The sequence below is a fragment of the Mastomys coucha genome, unplaced genomic scaffold (genome assembly GCF_008632895.1).
Source record: "Mastomys coucha isolate ucsf_1 unplaced genomic scaffold, UCSF_Mcou_1 pScaffold23, whole genome shotgun sequence".
Taxonomy (NCBI): Eukaryota; Metazoa; Chordata; class Mammalia; order Rodentia; family Muridae; genus Mastomys; species Mastomys coucha.
In genome coordinates this window covers 99625335-99646272 of record NW_022196906.1, presented here as the reverse complement: position 1 = coordinate 99646272, position 20938 = coordinate 99625335, and the positions used below count along the sequence as shown (strand labels likewise).

The 20938-nt window shown below is 45.4% G+C and overlaps 1 protein-coding gene across 1 annotated transcript in view; it reads left to right on the top strand.

The window, feature by feature from the left end:
- The window catches only part of Col6a5 (collagen type VI alpha 5 chain), a 111282-nt gene that overhangs the window by 8259 nt on the left and 82085 nt on the right, over positions 1 to 20938 (top strand). Inside the window, exons 2-6 of the mRNA XM_031343519.1 lie at positions 5472 to 5566; positions 7666 to 8361; positions 12633 to 13265; positions 15596 to 16156; positions 18641 to 19195. Of these exons, the coding sequence (XP_031199379.1) occupies positions 5491 to 5566; positions 7666 to 8361; positions 12633 to 13265; positions 15596 to 16156; positions 18641 to 19195 (2521 nt within the window). The 5' untranslated portion in view covers positions 5472 to 5490. The remainder of the gene's footprint in view (positions 1 to 5471; positions 5567 to 7665; positions 8362 to 12632; positions 13266 to 15595; positions 16157 to 18640; positions 19196 to 20938) is intronic.

Sequence of the window (20938 nt, the reverse complement as noted above, 5' to 3'; positions counted from 1 at the left end):
GAGAGAGAGAGAGAGAGAGAGAGAGAAAGAGAGAGAGAGAATTTGTGGAGGCTGGAGGATAACCCCTGGTGTTATCTTCAGCAACATTACCCACTTCCTTTGAGACAGGATCTCTCATTGTCCTGGAGCTTACCAGTAAGGCTAAGCTTGCTGGCCAGTGAATCCCAGGCACCTTCCTGTCTCTACCTCCCCAGTACTGGGCTTACAGGTACACACTTGGCTTTTTACGTGGGTGCTGGGAATTGAACTCAGGTCCTCATGCTTGCAAAGCCACCACTTTAGCAACTGAGGTGTTCCAGCTGCTTAGGTTTTCCTTTTTATTGAGCCTGGAGCCCCAGCCCACAGAGCAGTGCCACCTACATCCTTATTTAAACCTCTCAGAAACACCCTCAAAGGCAAACTCAGAGACATGTTCCTAGGTGGTTCTAATGTAGTTAAGTTGACAACAAAGATGAAGCATGGCACTTGGGCTTGATGTAGGATGCTTAAACTGTAGAGATGGCTTCTCCTGTATAGAGCATTCCTTTGTCATCCTTGGGACACTCAAGACAGGTCTTTTGTCCTAGAAGTGCCCAGCCTTGCCGAAATGGGAGGTTTGATAGGGCACCGAGTGGCAATCGTATCATTTCCTAATTAACCCAGTTCAACAACTCTTTCTTGAGGACCTGGTTTTGAGCAGCAGACACTGAGCTGGATAATTAGGACTTTCAGTGGTGGGACACAGGCATCCAGCCCTGCTGTCAGCAGCTGTTCAAACTAGGAAGAAAAGATGGGCTAGAGATGGGAAAGATGGGAAGAAAAGAGAAGCCTGTGTAGAGTCACAGGACATGGTGAAATGTGCTAAGTGTCCGATGGATGTGCAAGAAACTTGGGCTCTGGGTGCTGATAGATTTGGGGATATGGAGGAGATCACACATTCTCTGAGGAATGGAGCCAGGGAAGAAACAAGAAAACCAAAGACCGTAGAACCATGTAGCACCCACAGAAAGACAAGAAAATCAGGCTGGGCCCCCCACTGTCCCTACTGATGGGAAAACCAAATAGGCATTCCAGATGTCCCCAGAAATGGGCCAAAGCACCAGAGGCCTTATGACCTTGAATTTACTGTTCAACTTCAATAGACCTCCGATCTCCAGCTTTCTGGAAAGGCAAGCATGTGTGGTCTGGGGCCTTCAGCAGCTGGAGCCGTGGTTCCTAAAGTTGTGACCTTTGCCCTTTTGCTTGAGCTCCTTATTCTGGTCCATGCTAGATCCTGGTCTGTGTGGGGGGGCAGTATTTATCCTGAGTGATGGATGAGGAGAGGAGGGTAGATCCTGGGAGAAAGGAGACAGTGACTGGTGGGAGGGGTACCCTCACTTTTATTTTCTACTCTCATTCATTTCTTCTTGTTCCTTTAGCTGTAAAATGAGAGGAAGAAAAAAAAGGAAGCTATTTAATAAGGTGTTTTAGTGTTAGGATTTAGCTGTGTAAACTTCCAATAAACTGTTTACATAAGCAGTTGCAAGCCAGAGGACTCAAGACCCCAACGCCTTTGTTGTGTTAATAACTTATTAAATAATTTCTTCTCTCAGTGTCTGACTCTGCCAGAATATCACAAGCCTTGCCATGCACTTAAAACAAAACAAACACAAAAAGACTTTGTTAAGATTCTTTTTTTTCCCCTGATTTACCAAATTGACTCAAGACCCCAGATTGCATGTTTCAAAACAGACCATCTCATAGTGTGACAGGAGAGTAGGGGCTGGAGAGGAAACGAACGGTCAAGATTAACGCATGAACCAGCCAGTTGGCAGGGAATGGGCTGGAGACCACGCCCTACTGGGGCTCCATGCGTCAAACAGAGCATGCTCAGTCAGTATGCAGAGGGAGGCTGGAAGCCGGTCTTCACCTGGGCTTCATTTAATGAACAGAGCATGCTTGAAGAAGGCCCTCTAAGTACAAACTAGAGAGATGAGTACTGTATAAAGGTCCTATAAATTACAGTCAACCTTGTGATCCGATGTGCTCTGGGCTCCTTCCTCATCCCACCAGCCCGCTTCCATTCTCAGGAGTGCTTTTCCTTTTTAAGTCAGCCATCTCTGTTTCGAACCCTGTGTCCCTGGAGCGGTTCCTGGAACACGAGTTCCTAGAATCTGGTGCCCTCTGAACTCGGACCATCCACCCAGCTCTAAGCATGTTTTTCTCTTTCCTTTCTTGGTATCTTTTTCAGATGCTGGTCAAAATTCTAAGCATGCGTTCCCTGGCACGCTGGGTTTTTCTCGTTTTCTCCAAAGCTTTGCCACCCTTTGGCCCTTGGTTTTCTCTCTGACTCTTCTCCATCTCTCCTCCAGGAAGCCGCTAAGATGTGCGGCTTGTCTGTCCTGTTGTGTTTTCCCTGAACCCCAGTAAAACTGTCTTTATGTATGCTCCTTTTTATTAAGATGGAGAACACAAAAGGCTAGGTAGGTTTCCCTGGTAACAACAAGAAGTACAGTTACCCAGTCAGAATGAGCAGTTGCCCAGTATCAAAGGAGACTGCTCCCTCCTGATGTGGTTTAACTCTTCTTCCACAAGGGAAGTGGGGTTCCCTCCTCTCAGAGGCCATGCTAGTTTGAATTCCTACCAGGCTCTCAGAGTTGGGAAGCATGGGGACTGAGTTAGTTCTCTTGGAAGCTTTCAACACCCCCCCCCCCCGTTTCTTTGAGTCCCCAGTCTGGTTTGGGATATCTCTACTCCAGACAGAGATTAAAACCTCTAAAATATAATTTGTTCACACTACTAAATTCTTTCCAACTTAGCATTAAAGGATCATAGAATTTTAGGGGGAGGGTCTTAGAAACACATGAAATTGACCCACCCCTAAGCACTGAGATAACCTACAGTCAATCAGCTGGCTCCACACAGATGCTCACCCCCTTTCACTGCCGCCATTGACCCACCCCTAACCGACAGCCAATCGGCTGGCTCCACACAGATGCTCACCCCCATTTTGACTCACCCCTAACCGACAGCCAGTTGGCTGGCTTCACACAGATGCTCACCCCCTTTCATTGCTGCCAAGACTCATTGAGTGCTGAGGCTTGATTGGTGACTCAGAGGCTCCTATCTCCAAACTCTGAAAGCCAGGGGTCTATAACTCTGTGCTTTAGAAACCAGAGAGTCCCAGACACTCAAGTTTTAGGTGTATGCTCTAGGGAGGCTGCAGCCAGCAGCAGCCCTGGTTGGCAGCTATTGCCATTCTTGGCTAACAGGAGCGGCAGCAGGTAACAGGTGCGAGCAGCCAAGAGCACCATCTTACAGCTCCTAAAACAGCTTGACTGCTGGGCAGCTCAGTCCCACAATGACAAGTTTCTTAGGCTCAGAGTATTGGGATCTCTAGGTCTAAACAGTGCTGTGACTAGCTCTTACAGCTCTCTGGTCGTGTGTTTCACACCCTTGGCAGCTCTCTGGGACTTTCCCAGCACCCCCCCCTCTTTTTTCAAGGTCTTTCTTCAGCCTAAGCTTACCACTCTCCCTCACTACCCCATTCCCTGTTGCTCCTGTCACCCCACCCCCAAGCATTTGGGATATTCTTCATCACAGTGCAGTGGACCACGATGCATTGGATACTATCCTAAAAGCTTAAGCAATGGGGTTGGAGAGATGGCTCAGCAGTTTTTCCAGAGGTTCAGGGTTCAATTCAAATAACCCACAGGGCATCTCACAACCATCCAAAACTCCAGTTCTGGAGAATCTCATCCCTTCTTCTGATCTCTGAGGGCACTGCATACTTATGGTGCACAGACACCTGTCCAGACAAACCACTTATATACCTAAAATAAAAATAAATCTTAAAAGGATAAGTAACAAAATAAAACACAGACAAACTGAGCTTTGTAAAATTTGAAACGGCTTGTCTTAAAGTGCGTCTTAAGAAGGTAAAATATAATCCACAGAGTGGGAGGAGTCTCTTCGAAGGTCATTTATCTGCTAAGTGTCTGGTATCAGGATGTATAAGCAGTCCTTGCTCCACGACAGCAAAAGTCTTTCTGAAAGTAGGCATGATATAAATGTTTCTGCAAGGAGATGTATAAGTGCCCAACATGTGTGGGAAAAGGTATGATCAGTTCTCATAAGGAAATGCAAATCAATACCACAACGAGACACCCTTTGTGCTAACTAGAATGGAGGGCTCATGCAGCTGGAGCTGGCTTGGAGTCATGCTGTAGCTGAGAATGAAGGGGAACACTGCATTCCACTGCCTTCCCCTCCTAAATTATGGGATTGCAGGCACTGCCACCATACCCAACCCTAGTTATAGGCATTGCCACCATACCCAGCCCTGGTTACAGGCATTGCCACCATACCCAGCCCTGGTCACAGGCATTGTCACCATACCCAGCCCTGATCACAGGCATTGCCACCATACCCAGCCCTGATTGCAGGCATTGCCACCATACTCAGCTCTGGTCACAGGCATTGTCACCATACCCAGCCCTGCTCACAGGCATTGTCACCATACCCAGCCCTGGTTACAGGCATTGCCACCATACCCAGCCCTGATTTCAAGCATTGCCACCATACCCAGCCCTGCTCACAGGCATTACCACCATCCCCAGCCCTGGTTACAGGCATTGCCACCATACCCAGCCCTGCTCACAGGCATTGCCACCATACCTAGCCCTGATTGCAGGTATTGCCACCATACTCAGCTCTGGTCACAGGCATTGCCACATACCCAGCCCTGGTCACAGGCATTGTCACCATACCCAGCCCTGCTCACAGGCATTGTCACCATACCCAGCCCTGCTCACAGGCATTGCCACCATACCCAGCTCTGCTCACAGGCATTGTCACCATACCCAGCCCTGGTCACAGGCATTGCCACCATACCCAGCCCTGATTGCAGGCATTGCCACCATACTCAGCTCTGGTCACAGGCATTGCCACCATACCCAGCCCTGGTCATAGGCATTGTTACCATACCCAGCCCTGCTCACAGGCATTGCCACCATACCCAGCCCTGCTCACAGGCATTGCCACCATATCCAGCCCTGGTCACAGGCATTGCCACCATACCCAGCCCTGGTTGCAGGCATTGCCACCATACCCAGCCCTGGTCACAGGCATTGCTACCATACCAGCCCTGGTCACAGGCATTGCTACCATACCAGCACTGGTGGCAGGCGTTGCTACCATACCCAGCCCTGGTTACAGGCATTGCCACCATACCTAGCCCTGATTTCAAGCATTGCCACCATACTCAGCTCTGGTCACAGGCATTGCCACATACCCAGCCCTGGTCACAGGCATTGCTACCATACCAGCACTGGTCACAGGCATTGCCACCATACACAGCCACATTCAGGGCTCAACTCACATCAACATCTGTTTTCCACTTGTTTGATGGATGCCTACTTTTTATTTTGAAATACTTCTTTTCGGTATACCATTCTGTAAGTAATTGCTGGTATTTGATATTGCATACAATTCATATTGCAATTTTTTTTCAGAATAAAAATAAGAAACCCCATGAACAGAATGAAGCTCCAGCTAATTGCGTTTGTCCTAATCCTCTGGACTGAAACCCTGGCAGACCAGAGCCCAGGTACCAGTATATTTTTTGTTCATTATTATTTGGGAAAAATAAACATTTCTATGCTTTATCAAACTTTAATATAAAGGAATACTTTATTTACTAACAGATCAAAGTATATATCACTTAATAATAATAATAATAATAATAATAATAATAATAATAATAATAATAATAATAGCCATAGGGCATAACATTCAACAGACTTCATCTTAAAGGTAGGGAAAGCTATGGGTAAAAAAAATCATATAGCCCTAGCTAGAAAATCTTTATTCATTGATTTTCATAGCGCTCAGTGTCTCATATCTCTGGGAACACGCTAAGCCTACTAAGCCTACTTGTGAATAGAATAGTTTAAGCCTCATCTTTAGAAATATTGCAGAAATGCTGACCAGCGGACAACTGAGCAGGCACTCGGAGGCAAGCAGAATTCAGCTTTTGATGTGAGCATCCGAGGGTGTCTTTGAGTCCTGTTTCCACCCAGGGGACTTTCCATCACAGTTAAACATGATCACTAGAACAAACACTGTAGGTAGAGGTTAAAGTGCTCCTTCCTCTGCAAGCTGGCTCTGTGCAGTGAGCAGAGAGCTGTGGCAACCATCTCTTACTGCAGTTCCCAGCAAGTGCTTGCTTTCCCAGGAGGAAGGGCTCCATCGAGCTTGCAGAACTCAGCATATGAAACTATTTTAGAAGTAAAACTTTAATTCACTATTCCTACATTTTCCTATAGTCTCTAGGAGTCTCATCTTGGAGAGAACAAGGGGTTATTTGTGTTTACAATTCCACAGCACAGTTTATAATGCCACTGAGGGAAATCAGGGAAGAATGCAGAGCGGAAACCTGGACACAGGTGCTGATGCAGGGGACATGGAATAGAGCTGCTTAGGTTTTCCATGGCTTGCCCAGCCTGCTTTCTTATAGCACCCAGGGCCACCAGCTCAAGGGTGACGTTCGTTGCCTACAGTAAGCTGGGCCCTCCCACATCAGTCATCAGTCAAGAGAATGTATTGCAGGCTTGTCTATGGGCCAGTCTGGTGGAGGTATTCTCTCAACAGAGATTCCCTGTTTTCAGTTCATCCTGGCTCATGTGAAGTCGACATAAAAGTAGACAGCCTAGCAGGCAGCGGTTACTAGGAGGCTATCAGAGTACAGAGTAGTAGTTTGATTTTGTTAGGTGCAATAGAAAGGTTCAATCTGTCCATCTATCTCTTTTACTAATATATGTTTTCTTTATTATATATATGATATACAATATACAATATGTAATATATGGTATATGACATATGATAAATATATATGCTTCTCCTTTAGTAGGTGGGAGACGAAGAATCCCACACAGAAAACATAATCTACGTGTTTCTGTGACTAAACCATTGCCCTTTCCCCATTTACGATATGGAATATACAGGCTGAGTAGCCCCAGTCTGAGCACCCTCAATCTGTAATGGTTCACGACCCCAGCACACCAAAGGAAGAGGCTGCACTTATAGCCTCTGGCTTTCCCAGGCCCCCTTACCAAAGAAGCCATTCCTATAATTCTTTCCTCTATCCAATTTTGGGGAATGGTCTGTGTCAATGGTGGACCCATAGGGGAGTTGAAAAACTGCCCCCTTTGCCTCTACATGGGGGTAGCTGTGGCAATGTATGGTTCAGCCACTTTCAGACCAGACCTGGTGATGCATTGGTGACCTCTCTCTGCTTCATGCCCATGTCTGATTCCGATTCTCCTATTCCATGGTCCCCGGAAGATTCCATACACCTAAAATATCTCCTCACTCTCTTAAGTTCTCCAGCCCAAGACAACTGCTTATTCTATAGTCCTCAAACCACACTGGGACCTTCTGGAGTGCTACCGTATCATTAATTTTGTAGTACAATATTGTAGTTTGGGGCTCCAGAAATAAAAAAAAAGTCAATTGCCCTCAGGAATAGATTTGAGGACATGTCAGGCAGAAGAAGTGGTTTTTTCTGTTCGACTTCCAGGACAAACGGTCTTTGGAATTCTAGTAAAGCTTTGACCCAAGGACATAGTATGTCTTGAGTGAATACTGAGGTCTAAACCATGATGGTGGAAATAAGATTGTGTGCTTGCTTGCTGTCTTCTTGTGCAGGGCCAGGCCCCAAGTACGCAGATGTGGTGTTTCTGGTGGACAGCTCTGATTACCTGGGAGTTAAGTCCTTCCCATTTGTGAGAACTTTTCTCAACAAGATGATCAGCAGCCTCCCCATAGAGGCCAACAAGTACCGAGTGGCCCTGGCCCAGTACAGTGATGCTCTCCATAATGAGTTCCAGCTGGGCACCTTCAAGAACAGGAACCCCATGCTGAACCACCTGAAGAAGAACTTGGGGTTCATCGGTGGGTCCCTGAAGATAGGGAACGCCCTGCAGGAGGCTCACAGGACCTATTTCTCTGCTCCCACAAACGGAAGAGACAAGAAACAGTTTCCCCCAATCCTGGTGGTGCTGGCTTCCGCGGAGTCTGAGGATGATGTGGAAGAGGTTTCAAAGGCCTTGCGGGAAGATGGGGTGAAAATCGTCTCTGTAGGGGTACAGAAGGCTTCTGAGGAAAACCTGAAGGCCATGGCCACCTCACAGTTCCATTTCAACCTCAGGACTGCCAGAGACCTCAGCGGGTTTGCCCTAAACATGACACAGATCATCAAGGACGTGACTGAGTACAGGGAAGGAACAACTGTGGACCTATTCACAGCTGTAATCCCAGTCACACCTGCAGCTCTGACCACACCTGCAGCTCTGACCACACCTGCAGCTCTGACCACACCTGCAAACGATGTTGATAAGACAGGTAGGAAGGCCTTGAGGCGGGCACCCAATTCCCCACGGGCTCCGTATCTGTTCACCCTTACCCACGGCAGCTCTCATCTGTGTTGTCTCAGTCCACAGCTGTATTGAGCTGTTGAGGATTTCCACACGCCAGCCTTTTCTTTGCCTCTGCCGGTGCCATTTCTCCGACATCCATCCTGTTGCCCTCCCTTGCCTCCTTTAGGCCGAAGAGAGCCATCATTAAGTCTCAACCCCGTATTCCTCCTCTCTTGGGAGGCTTTCATTTTGACTCCCAGCATTCCTTGGGCACATCTTATGACAGCATGCTTTTTCATGATTTTCCATCTCTCTTTGTCCCTGTCCTGTACCATGAGTGAGTAGTGTCGTAGGGGCTGAGTTGGTGGCTTTTGTTTTTCTCTGGCTTCCTTGAACCTAGAGAGTGATCTGGCCTCCTGTTTCTTGTTATGAGGAACTGAACGTCAGGCTGTCCTAGATTTCAGAAACCCGTCTAGATGGTTCCTTTTTCTTCATATTCCTGGTGATGTGAGGCTGATGGGAATAATTCAGTAAGTGCCAGTCAGCTAGCATATCACAGCTCTCAGTGGGAAGGAGGACTGTGGGACGAGAGGCTTGTTTGCACATGTTCATGCTTTGTCACACAGGCAGTAGAGGGGTGACTTGTCTGGTCAGCAGTGTGGCGGGCTGCCATCTTGGGCTTGTGTATGCCTAATGGCATGAGCCCTCTTGCATCCTTTCTTCTAAGCTTGTGTCTAATGAGTACCAACTAGTACCTGCTTCAGACAGAAGGCACTTTTACCGCTCAGCTGTGTAGTTAGTCATCCTATGTCGATAGCTTTTACATTTATCACTAAAGATTCCACATTTCCATATACTTAATATTAGGATATATATATATTTTGTGATGCATTAGTAGTGCTTTTTAGGGAGAGTCTGAAGTGCTGCTATTAAGTGACAGTGTCTCCCCCAGCAGAGTTTATCTTTACACTGAAGAAATATTGGTAATATTTCTCAAAGGCTTATGGATGAAAATGATAGCAATTGGAGGCATCTCAGATTGAATTGGCTCAGTATCTCTGTCACTTACCACCTCAGCTCTTCCCTCACCTATGTGAACATTTCCCATTTTCTTTTCTGAGGAGCCCATCCATCATCCATGCTGATGTCTATGTATTCAGAGCTCCTCAGGATCGGCATTGACCCCCCAGCTATGAGAGTGTGTCCTTTTAGGGCTTATGACCCCAGTCCCAGAAGCGTGTCCTTAGGTAAGTTCTGATTGCCATTCCAGAAGCCATCTCTGTTACCTTCTAGCTTCTGTCCAGCAGCTGCCTGGACAGCCCTCCCTTCAGCTCCCGGGAAACCCTGGTAGTTCACGTAGGAACACACAGGGCCTTCTCTTCATTCACTTTGATTCTTGACTCCCTTGGCCCAAAGGAGGAATGCTAATGCTTCAGTGGCTCACACCTTCTTATTGAAGGATGCTGTGCTTGGGTCTTAGGTGGGTTTTCTAGGATGGCTTCAAAGCAGAATGCCCTTGAGTTCAATAGTCACTGGGGACGTGGACCTAGAAAGCATCAGTGAGAAACAGGGAGAACAAGATCCAATAGTCACTGTGGATGTGGGCCTAGGAAACATCACTGAGAAATAGGGAAAACAAGGCAGGAGGTTGCACATGCCGTTGTGGTGATGAGGCAAATAGGCCAAGCACAGCTCTAGGTGGGTGCAGTAAGAATGCTGCTCTGGTGAGAAGCCCGGCCAGGCCTTTGGAGTACAGCAGGACAACCCCCAGCTTGGCAGACTTCCCTGGCTGCTCTCTGACTCTGGGTATCTCTTAGTCTGGTCTCTTTGGGACAATGGAGCTCTGTCTCTTTCTTAGAGGGTCCCATGTATTGATCATATTTCTCTTACTCCTTGTAGTACAAGACAGGGCACCGCATGGAAGGGTGCTTGCCTTCTGGAAGTTAAGGCAAAGCTGTGTTCTCAGTGATTTTAAATTATGGCTCAGGTGCTTAGGACTGTGGGTAGTTTTTGTTCGCTTCCCCTCCTCTTCTTCCTCCTCCTCCTCTTCCTTTTCTTCCCCCTTCTCTTCTTCCTCTTCCTCCTCCTTTTTCCTCCTCTTCCTCTTCTTTTTCCTCATCTTCCTCCTCTTTCTCCACCCCTTCCTCTTCCTTCTCTCCCTCCTCCTCTTCTTCTTCCTCCTCCTCCTTTTCCTCTTCTTCCTCTTCTTCCTTCTCCTCTTCTTCCTCTTTTTCTTCCTCTTCTTCCTCTCCTCTTCCTCCTCCTTTTTAACTTTTTATTTATTCTTTGTGAGCCTCCCATCATGCACCCCAGCCCTATGTGTCTCCCCATTCCTACCTTCCTTCCTCTTCTCTCTCTTATAACTTTCCCACAAGGAAAACAAAAACAAAAACAAAAACAAAAAATTAAACAAAACAAAGCATAGAAAATATCTCACCATGGAAGGTGCAGCTTTGGAGCTGCAGGACTGGCCCCATCACACGCTCCAGCAGTTCATAGATGAGATAGATGTTAGGGCGAGCCACCTCAAAGCCCTGGATCTGGCCTGGGTGGCAGTTGAGTTGGATACCCACTACTTCTCCCTTATTGGATAGTTTTCTTAACCCGTGGACTTCTGTCCTTCTTGTAAAGTGAGGGGGCAGTGTCTATTTGCTAACAAGTGTGAAGGGACTTGCGTAATGTTTGTTTATTGCTATTGATAGTAACAGCTGTTGGCAAATAAATGCTGACTTGGGTACGTCATGCTGGGACTTTGGCATATACTCAGTGGTATGGGATTCTGAGTGAGGTTCATGCGAATTAGTTTTAATGAATTCTCTACAAACATTCCTGTTCTGGCTAGGAACCCCACACTAGAGAGACAGCGATAAATAAGACATGTTTTTCCATCTTCTGGGGTTGCTTGGCAGTGGGTAGTGCTAGGCAAGCTTAAGCTTGTCTCTTGACTCCACTTTCCACAGACGTGACTCATCCACCCATGTTTGAAGTAGGTGCTTGCTGTGAACGTGGCGTACTTTGCCCAAGACTCGAGATTCTTGCAGACAACTGCTTGTGTTGACATCTCCTCTTGGATATTCAATGTTAAGTGATGCTAACATGTCTGAGGTGGAACTCTCAAGTCCTACCCTGTAACTCACTCTTCCGTCTGTCTCAGAAGGACACACTGACTCTATCCATGCAGACACGCAAGCCCTGAGCCCAGGAGTTTCCCTCTATTTCTTCATTTGTGTCCAGTCATTAAGCTTTCTGCTGTCTCTAGTCATGCATCAGAACTGATCTTGTTGCTCTGTCTCACTGCCATTGTCCTGTCTCTTGCCTGGCCCAGAACAATTGTTTCTTGTAACTTTGAATTCATAATTTCCTTCACCCTAGAGTAATACTTAAGACATTTAAAACAGGTCATGTGACTCCCAGGTGATCTGGACCTGCTCCTTCTGAGTTCATTACCATGGCTTCTGAGTTCATTATCCACTGGCTCTAGCCACTCTGTACATCTTGCTTGTCCCTGCCTTTTGCTATTCTTTCTCCTAGAATTTCTCTTTCTTCCAAATTTCCTATGACTGAATTCTAACGCATTTCATCCAAACGGGACCCTTTCAGAAAGGCCTGCCCCGACTTCATGGCTCACATAGGTGAGAGTCTTCCCCAACCACACACACACCTAGTAGAACCAATCAAGCCACCTGCTTTGCTGTCTTTGTGGCCGTTGTCACCTCTTGAAAGAATATAATCTGGCCACCGAGTGTGAGTTTGTTGAGGTCAGAAATATGTCTGAAAACCCATCCCTACGTATTAGATGTGAGTGTGATGAAGGTGGTGGCAGCCATGATGTTTGCATTGCTGGTGAATGGTGGGTGTGGGGACCACAGTGGAGGCAGTCATACTGGTGATACTGGTGATGAGTTTCATGTGCTGGTAGTGTTGATGGCCATGGCTGTGCTAGTGAACTGTGGTCATACTGGCAAAGAAGAAGGTTGTTGTAGAGGTGGTTGCAGAAACGACTGTGACAATGCTGGCTGTAAGCATGTGGCAGGAGACATGCTAAGTATAGAAGGAAGCATACACATGAAACCTCTGAATTCAATGACCTTGCCAGTTTTATTCAAAATTTCGCTGTTTTGTTTAATAAGGTGAAGTAATTCAAACTGGGTCTGTGGTAACTCCTGTCCATTTGCATTAGTGTCTCAACCATCCTGGAAGTCCTCTCATCTGGGGCCAGTGGTCTCTCCTAACCTCACAACTTTTCTGTCTCCATAGTTCCCTTTCTCACATCCTGCCAGAAAGATTCCCTTGCCGACCTTATATTCTTGGTGGACGAGTCAGTGGGGACCACGCAAAATCTGAGGGACTTGCAGAACTTCTTGGAGAATGTCACCAGCTCCGTGGATGTGAAGGACAACTGCATGCGGCTTGGGCTGATGAGCTACAGCGACAGGGCTCAGACTATTTCTTCCCTGGGGTCAAGCGCCAACCAGTCTGAATTCCAACAGCAAATCCAGAAGCTCTCCCTCCGGCCTGGGGCATCTAATGTTGGGGCTGCCATTGAGCAGATGAGAAAAGAAGGCTTCTCAGAGTCCAGTGGCAGCAGAAAGGCACAGGGGGTCCCCCAGATTGCTGTGTTGGTCACCCACAGAGCATCAGATGATGCGGTACGGGAGGCTGCATTGGACCTGCGCTTGGAGGGTGTGACTATGTTTGCCCTGAGCATCGAAGGCGCCAACAACACACAGTTAGAGGACATAGTGTCATACCCTTCCAGGCAGAGCATCTCCACACACAGCTCCTACAGTCACTTGGAATCATACAGTGGGAACTTCCTGAAGAAGATCCACAATGAAATCTGGACCCAAGTTTCTACCCATGCCGAACAAATGGAGCTGGATAAAACTGGTATGTCTAAAAAACTCTTGTTATTTCATGGCTAATGGGAATGGATGTCTGGGGTTGGGGCAGGAATGGGCATTGGGCAGAACTCAGTCAGGAGATGTTTAAGGTTTGTGAGAATGTTAAAAATAAACTGAATTTGGGTAATGGTTGCATAGCTATAAATATGCCGACATCCATCAAACAGCATACTTATTACAATAGATTGATTTTATAATGCACCAATAGTGCCTCAGTAAGATGTAATAAAGCCATACACATTATACATAAAACATTTTTTATAGTGTAGATGGACACAGAGAAAAAATAATATACAGTTCCACCTTCAGATAACACTGGACTTGGCTTGTTTTTTAATGATGTCTCTTTGCTTGTCACTCTGCCTCTGTTTCTGTTTATTTGTTTATTAATTAGAACATTACTAAACCAAAGGGTATTTACATTATCCAAACTCCAGATACTGTAACATGAGAAATGTCAGTGTCCAGGAGCCTGGCCATTCATGTCCTTTGACTAGAGCATTTTCTATTCCCAGACATGATAAGATAGAAAATAAATTGTAATAAAAAAAAGACTGTTAGGGTATGTCATCCTACCAGAAAGTCGGGTTTTCTGACTGACAGGTCTAGTGCCACCCAGTTGACAACAAACATCTCTATTTTAAAAGCCAGATCTACACATTGGTAAGTCTACCTCTGTTTAACTGAACTGTGAAGACTTATGTCAAGGGACATATTTCATCTCTGTCTAGTCAAATGGTGGACATGGTCTGTAGCTACCGTTGGAGGGTTAGTTGCCACCAGCCAGTGAGTTGTAAACAAGATGACTTTTGATTTTATTTAATTCTGGGTGTATTTATTGTATGTGTAGGAGGCATTTGAGGTACAGGCACATGTGTGGCCTGGCACTTTGTAGAGTTGAGAGGACAGTGTTTGAGTCACTTCTTGCTTTCCACCATGGGTTCTGATGATTGCACTCAGGGTGTTGGGCTTGCATGGCTATTGCTTTACTCACTGAACAATTTTGCTGACCTTAACTTTTATTAAATTTTAAAGTATCCTTAATATAATGGTTGGAGTTTTTTTGTACATGTACATGTGCTCCTGTGTGTATACATACTTATGTGTGCCTGCATGTAGCGACCAGAGGTCACTGTCCGTGTCTTCTTCAATTGGTTTCCACCATAATTTTTGAGGTGGGGTCTTTCACTGTACCTGGAGCCCCCAAGTTTGGCTAAACTAGCTGGCCAACAAACTCTAGGGATCTTCCTGACTCTACCTCCCTAGCATTGGGATTACAGAAATGTGTGTCCCCCTCCCTGCTTAAAGTAGGTCCTCACACTTGGGCAGCAAGGGCTTTCTTGGCTGGGCTCTAAGCTGGTATAGTAAGAGCATCAGTGTCTGATGACTAGTGCTGTCTAGTGTCTGTGTGAGAGGGCAGAGGCGCAGGGAAGCCTTGGGATCTGCTGTGCTCCATACACTCTCTTCAGCACCACTGGCCACTGCTCCCTTACTTCTGGTGAGCCCTCAGCTCTTTATTAATTATGCATCAGTTCGCTCTGCTTGCTCTCAAGGTTTGCAAGCGCAGATCAACCTGAGCTCTGCAGAAAATCATGATCTCGGCCCCCAAAGTTTTATGTATTGATTCCACAGTTGTAATTCTCTGCGTTGGACTTGTTTCTTAAGGAATGGTTGTTCAAAGCCTACAGCAATGTCAGGAATCATTAATTGCCCCAAAGCTGCCAACAACAAGAATTCTAAAATTCTTGTTGGCCAAGCTGCCCTGTGTTTAGAAGATTGGCTCATTTATATAAGGAGATAATGGCAGGGGAAACTTAACAGTGTGAAAATGTGCTCTTCATTTACTGGCTGTGTGATCATAGATAAATCACTATGCCTTGGTGTGTTTCAGTGTCTTCCCAAGATGGTGATACATTTCAAATGTTAAAATGGACAGAAAGATTCAGGCTCCATACCAATACAAAGGCCTGTTTTTTGTTTGTTTGTTTGTTTTTTTGTTGTTATCTTTTGGTTTTTGTTTGTTTGTTTCTTTGTTTTGTTTTGTTTTTCAAGACAGGGTTTCTCTGTGTAGCCCTGGCTTTTCTGGAACTCACTCTGTAAAACAGGCTGGCCTCAAACTCAGAGATCTGCCTGCCTCTGCTTCCCAAGTGCTGGGATTAAAGGCGTTCGTCATCGCTGCCTAGTTCTGAGGCCCTGTTCTTTAGATTCTGTACAGCTTCATGTTCCCTCACAAAGCCTGGGACAAAGTTCCCTCCAGATGCTCCATGATTAACAGAGCGTCCACTGCCCACCCTCACGTGTTTGTTTCTTTTGTAGGCTGTGTGGACACAAAGGAGGCTGACATCTATTTCCTCATTGATGGGTCATCCAGCATCCGTAAGAAAGAGTTCGAGCAAATCCAGATGTTTATGTCATCTGTGGTAGATATGTTTCCTATCGGCCCCAACAAAGTCCGTGTTGGAGTTGTGCAGTATTCACACAAGAACGAAGTGGAATTTCCTGTCTCTCGCTACACAGATAGCATTGACTTGAAGAAGGCTGTTTTTAACATCAAACAACTCAGAGGTCTTACATTCACTGGGAAAGCCCTGGATTTCATACTGCCAATCATAAAGAAGGGAAAGTCAGAGAGGACTGATGGAGTCCCCTGTTACCTCATCGTACTGACTGATGGGAAGTCAAATGACAGTGTTCTAGAACCTGCCAACAGACTGAGGGCCGAGCACATCACCATTCATGCCGTTGGGATTGGCGAGGCAAACAAAACACAGCTGCGGCAGATTGCTGGGAAAGACGAAAGGGTTAACTTCGGGCAGAACTTCGATTCTCTGAAGGACATAAAGAATGAAATTGTCCATCGCATCTGCTCTGAGAAAGGTAAGAAAACCAAAGCAAGCCGGGCGGTGGTGGCGCACGCCTTTAATCCCAGCACTTGGGAGGCAGAGGCAGGCGGATTTCTGAGTTCGAGGCCAGCCTGGTCTCCAGAGTGAGTTCCAGGACAGCCAGGGCTATACAGAGAAACCCTGTCTCAAAAAAAACCAAAAAAAAAAAAAAAAAAAAAAAAAAAAAAAAAAAAAAAAGAAAACCAAAGCAAAACCCAGAGAGGGATGCATAAAAGTCAGGTGTGGATGGGAATATAGCTCAGTGGTAGAACACTTGTTTGGAATGGATGAGCCCTAGGCTTGAGCCTCAGCCCCGCCAAGCAATCGAGCAAGCAAGCAAGCAAATGAACACAACAACAATAAGACCAAAGTTGGGTATTATAGTAGGTGGCCAAGGTTTTCTCTAGAGAGAACAAGGATGCAAAATATGGGTATTTTTTTGTTTGTTTGTTTGTTTTTTTCTGAGCCACTGGAAAGAAAAGCAAAGAAGCAAATGTGTAGTGCTGCAGGCAGAATGCCACATCATGGGATCCATCTTCTTCACTCCCCTGCCGATGAACATAATACAGTTGTCATATACAGTTGGGCTCTAAGAGCAAGAAGATGAGAAGGAATGGTCCCCAGTGTTTCCTGGGTTGACTCCAGGAAGAGAAGAGCTTCATGAAGCGCAATATAGTGGGCACTGTAGATTCTTCTTTAGAGGAGAAGGTTCTAGGCTGATGTGAGGAGGCTGGCACATTGTTTGTAGTTCAGGTATCTTGTCATGGACAAGGAAATGAATCCTAACTGGTGATTAGAGCTTAGAATGCAGAGGAGCCTATGCCCAAGGGGACAGACAACAGCAGTATGCCGCAGAGCAGGTATGGACCGAGACAGTATGTGTGCTGGACTGAAGTACTCTGACAGCAACACTTCAAGCCCAAGGTCGCAGAATGTTATTACTTGTTTTTCTCGTCTGTAATAGACTGGGCAGATCAGGTCTAGTGGACAGGCAAGGGCTTCCACCTTAGGTTGGAACTGAGGCTGTACTCCTCACGTCCAAATGTGCAAAGTGAGACCTGAAGGGAGCATGCCGTACTCAGTTGCTTTGATGCATGTAGAAGAGGCTGGGCTGCTGTTTCTTAGTTACTGGTTCAAACTTAGTCAGTGCGGTCATGTTTTGTTGCCAGGAAGGCTGGGACAAGTATTCTTCTGCTGGGAAAACATCTGCCTGGATGACACTTGACTAACCGGCAAAGAGGGGAAAACATACATTAGCATTCTAGAGGCAGACCCTATCACATGTAGAAATGAGGGAGTAGCTTCCACGGACGTTAAATGCATACAAAAGTATCTAATCCTTTGTATGTGTCGCACACCGAAGTGTCGCTAGCAGTTCACTTTACCTTGGGGCTTAGGTAAAGCCATATTCATGTTTTAATTTTAAAGATTTAAAAAAATGTTTTATTTTGTATGTATGAGTGTTTGGTCTGCATATAAATGGTGTGTGTACCATGGAGATGCTGTGCTTGCAGAGGTCAGAAGAGGAACCACTGGGACTGGAGGTATGAATGGTTGTTAGCTACTGTGTGGGTGCTGGGAATTAAACCTGGGTCCTCTGCCAAGGCAACAAGTGTTCTAAATTATCGAACTGTCTCCCAGCCCCAATAACACTCACTTTCAAAAGTTTATAGAAGTTATACATGCATGTGTGTGTGTGTATGTGTGTGTGTATGTGTATGTGTATGTGAAGGAATAGTCTGTGGTGAATGAATGTATGTATATACTAAAGCATGTAATATCCTAAAAATAACTCTTCACTACAATTTCTAGATTTGACTTATTTATCAAGTAATTTAAAATTATCCCAGAAAATAATGCTACTTTAAGATTAGATTTATGTTTTTCATGACTACTTTAAATTAGTTTCATGACTATATTTAAATGAAATATTAATCCCAGAAATGTTGAGAATTGGTTACTTTGGATCTGTTTAACTTTTAAAATCACCGTTACATCTTTAACATTTAAGTTGAGGTTTGGTGTTTCTATGTATTTAAGAGTTATGAATGAATGAGTGAATGATGCATGAATGATACATGAATGCATCAATGAATGATGAATGAATGGGTGATTATATGGCATTTTCTTGATAAAATTTCTTGGGTTGTCCTCAGTGAATTTCTGATGCAGGGTCCTTGTCAGGGTTCTCCTACTAATGTGATAGGCACGCCATGGAGTGATTTTACACTTTCCCATAGTGCACTTGTTATGGCTTACTTCATTCACATAAGAATGAATTCAATACTGTGTTCACATATGTATGAATCACACTGACCCCTGACCTTTTCCTCCCATATAGGGTGTGAAGACATGGGTGATTTTACACTTTCCCATAGTGCACTTGTTATGGCTTACTGCATTCACATAAGAATGAATTCAATACTGCATTCACATAAGTAAGAATCATACTGACCTCTGACCTTTCTCTCCCGTACAGGGTGTGAAGACATGAAGGCAGACATCATGTTTTTGGTGGACAGTTCTGGAAGCATAGGGCCTACAAATTTTGAGACAATGAAAACTTTCATGAAAAACCTGGTGGGGAAGATTCAGATTGGCACTGACAAATCCCAAGTGGGTGTTGTTCAGTTCAGTGATTATAACAGAGAAGAATTCCAGCTCAATAAATACTCCACACACAAGGAAATTTATGCCGCCATAGATGGGATGTCTCCCATCAACAGAAACACTTTGACTGGGAGTGCACTAACCTTCATAAATGAATACTTTGACCTTTCCAAAGGGGGGCGCCCCCAGGTCAGAAAGTTCCTCATCCTCCTCACAGATGGAAAAGCTCAGGATGAAGTGGGGGGCCCGGCCATGGCTCTCAGGAGCAAGAGTGTGACCATCTTTTCTGTGGGTGTGTATGGTGCCAATAGGGCTGAGCTGGAAGAGATCAGTGGGGATGGCAGCCTGGTTTTCCATGTAGAGAACTTTGACCATCTGAAGGCCATAGAGAGTAAACTCATCTTTCGAGTGTGTGCTCTGCATGGTAAGTGACCCCCACTCCCTTTTTCCTTTACGTCTCTAGGCTGTGAGATAGTTACCTCACCCTAAGAGGGCTGCACTCTGATCTCGGCCACTTCCTAGACTTCAGTGTTTTAAGTTTTGGGTCGTATCCATACTTTTTATGTGTATGGCTGTTTAGTCTGCACGTGTGTGTGTGTACCACTGCACTCAGTGCCCACAGAGGTCAGAAGAAGGTTTCAGATCTCCTGGGACTGGAGCTACAGATGACTGTGAGCTGCCATGTGGGTGCTGGGAACCGAGCCTGAGCCTTCTGGAAGAACTACCGATGTTCTTAATTGCTGAGCCACCTTTCCAGATCCCTTTTCTTTGGTTTTAAAAAGCATCTATATTTAAAAAAATATAGAATTGAGCATATTCTTCCATACCTATATTCCCCCTCTTGTCTCCCTTTCTTGGATTCCCCTCCCATTAATCTATTTTGTTTCCGTAGATATTTTTACTTCTACTTTTGGTCAATTATAATACTTTCATGCATCTATAAAATCATCCGGGGCAGGGAGGAATTAGAAGCATACGCCCATCTTCCTTTTAGCTATATTAAATGGTAACCTAAATAGCTCTGATCTACCGAGAGCATCTCTCACATTTTAAATACGAAGTGAGCATTTTTATTGATTGGGATTCCTAACTTCTGGCAGCTGGGCATTTGTCTCTCCATGTACTATCACTTGTGAAATTATAGTGTGTGCCTTTCTCCCTGATTGCTTAAGGTTACCACATTTCTCTCATAAATCGTAATGCTTTTTTAAAAGTATTGTGCAATCTTCAGTTTGAGTCAAAATCTTTTTTTTTTCCCCCAGCACTGGGAATTGAGCCTCCCGTCTCACAGATGCTAGGCAGGAGCCGTATCAGTGAACTGGGTCCCAGTCCAGATGCTCTCAGATTTAACCTCTCTTGAACTAGAGCTTGCTATTGATCTGCATAGGCCTGAAGATTCACATTTAAAAACCTGTCACGTGCTGTCATCTGTTTTGGAAACAGCTAAGGGAGCAAATGAAAACATACGAAGTCTGTTGTGTGTTCTCCTGGCAACATAGAAACATTCATTGGGTTTCATCCTTCAAAATTGGGTGTTTAGAATTTTTCTAAAGTTAACAAATGAAACACCTTGTTGCAAACAGAGCTTTCAGTGTAACAACCTAAGTGGAGTCTTCTTTCTCTTCGTGTTGCAATGATTCTCAGGATCTTGATAACATTGAGAGGTGTACTGAAGGACCAGGCCTTCAACTTTAGACTTCATTTTGATAAATACTAATGTTGGCAGAGTCCTGTCTGGAGTGTAAGGTGAAATTGCCTCATATAGCAACCAACCCTTAAATGTTTTTCAAGTCCTGCTCAGTCACTGAGTCTCTGTGAAACCATTGCTGCAGGCTTTCAGAGGGATAGCTTGAGCTTATCCAGTGTTGAATAATTGAGAGCCTCTGTGGCTGAAATAAAGACTGGAGGTAAAACAGGATGGTGGGAAGTAAAGGATGAAGTGAACTTTGGAGGACAGTTGCCTAGGTTATCAAGGAAAGGAAAAAATATGGCAAGAGTCTAGCCTTTGAAGACCACCAGAGTAGTCTGTTGGCTTTGAAAATGGAAGAGGGTGTGGGGCCAGGGAAGAAGAGAGATGGGCACTTTCATTCTCCTGTCTGCATATCCATCCATTCCTAAGTTTGAGTTCTGGAGGCCAGGATGGAGCACACACTTAAGTGGGGAGTTC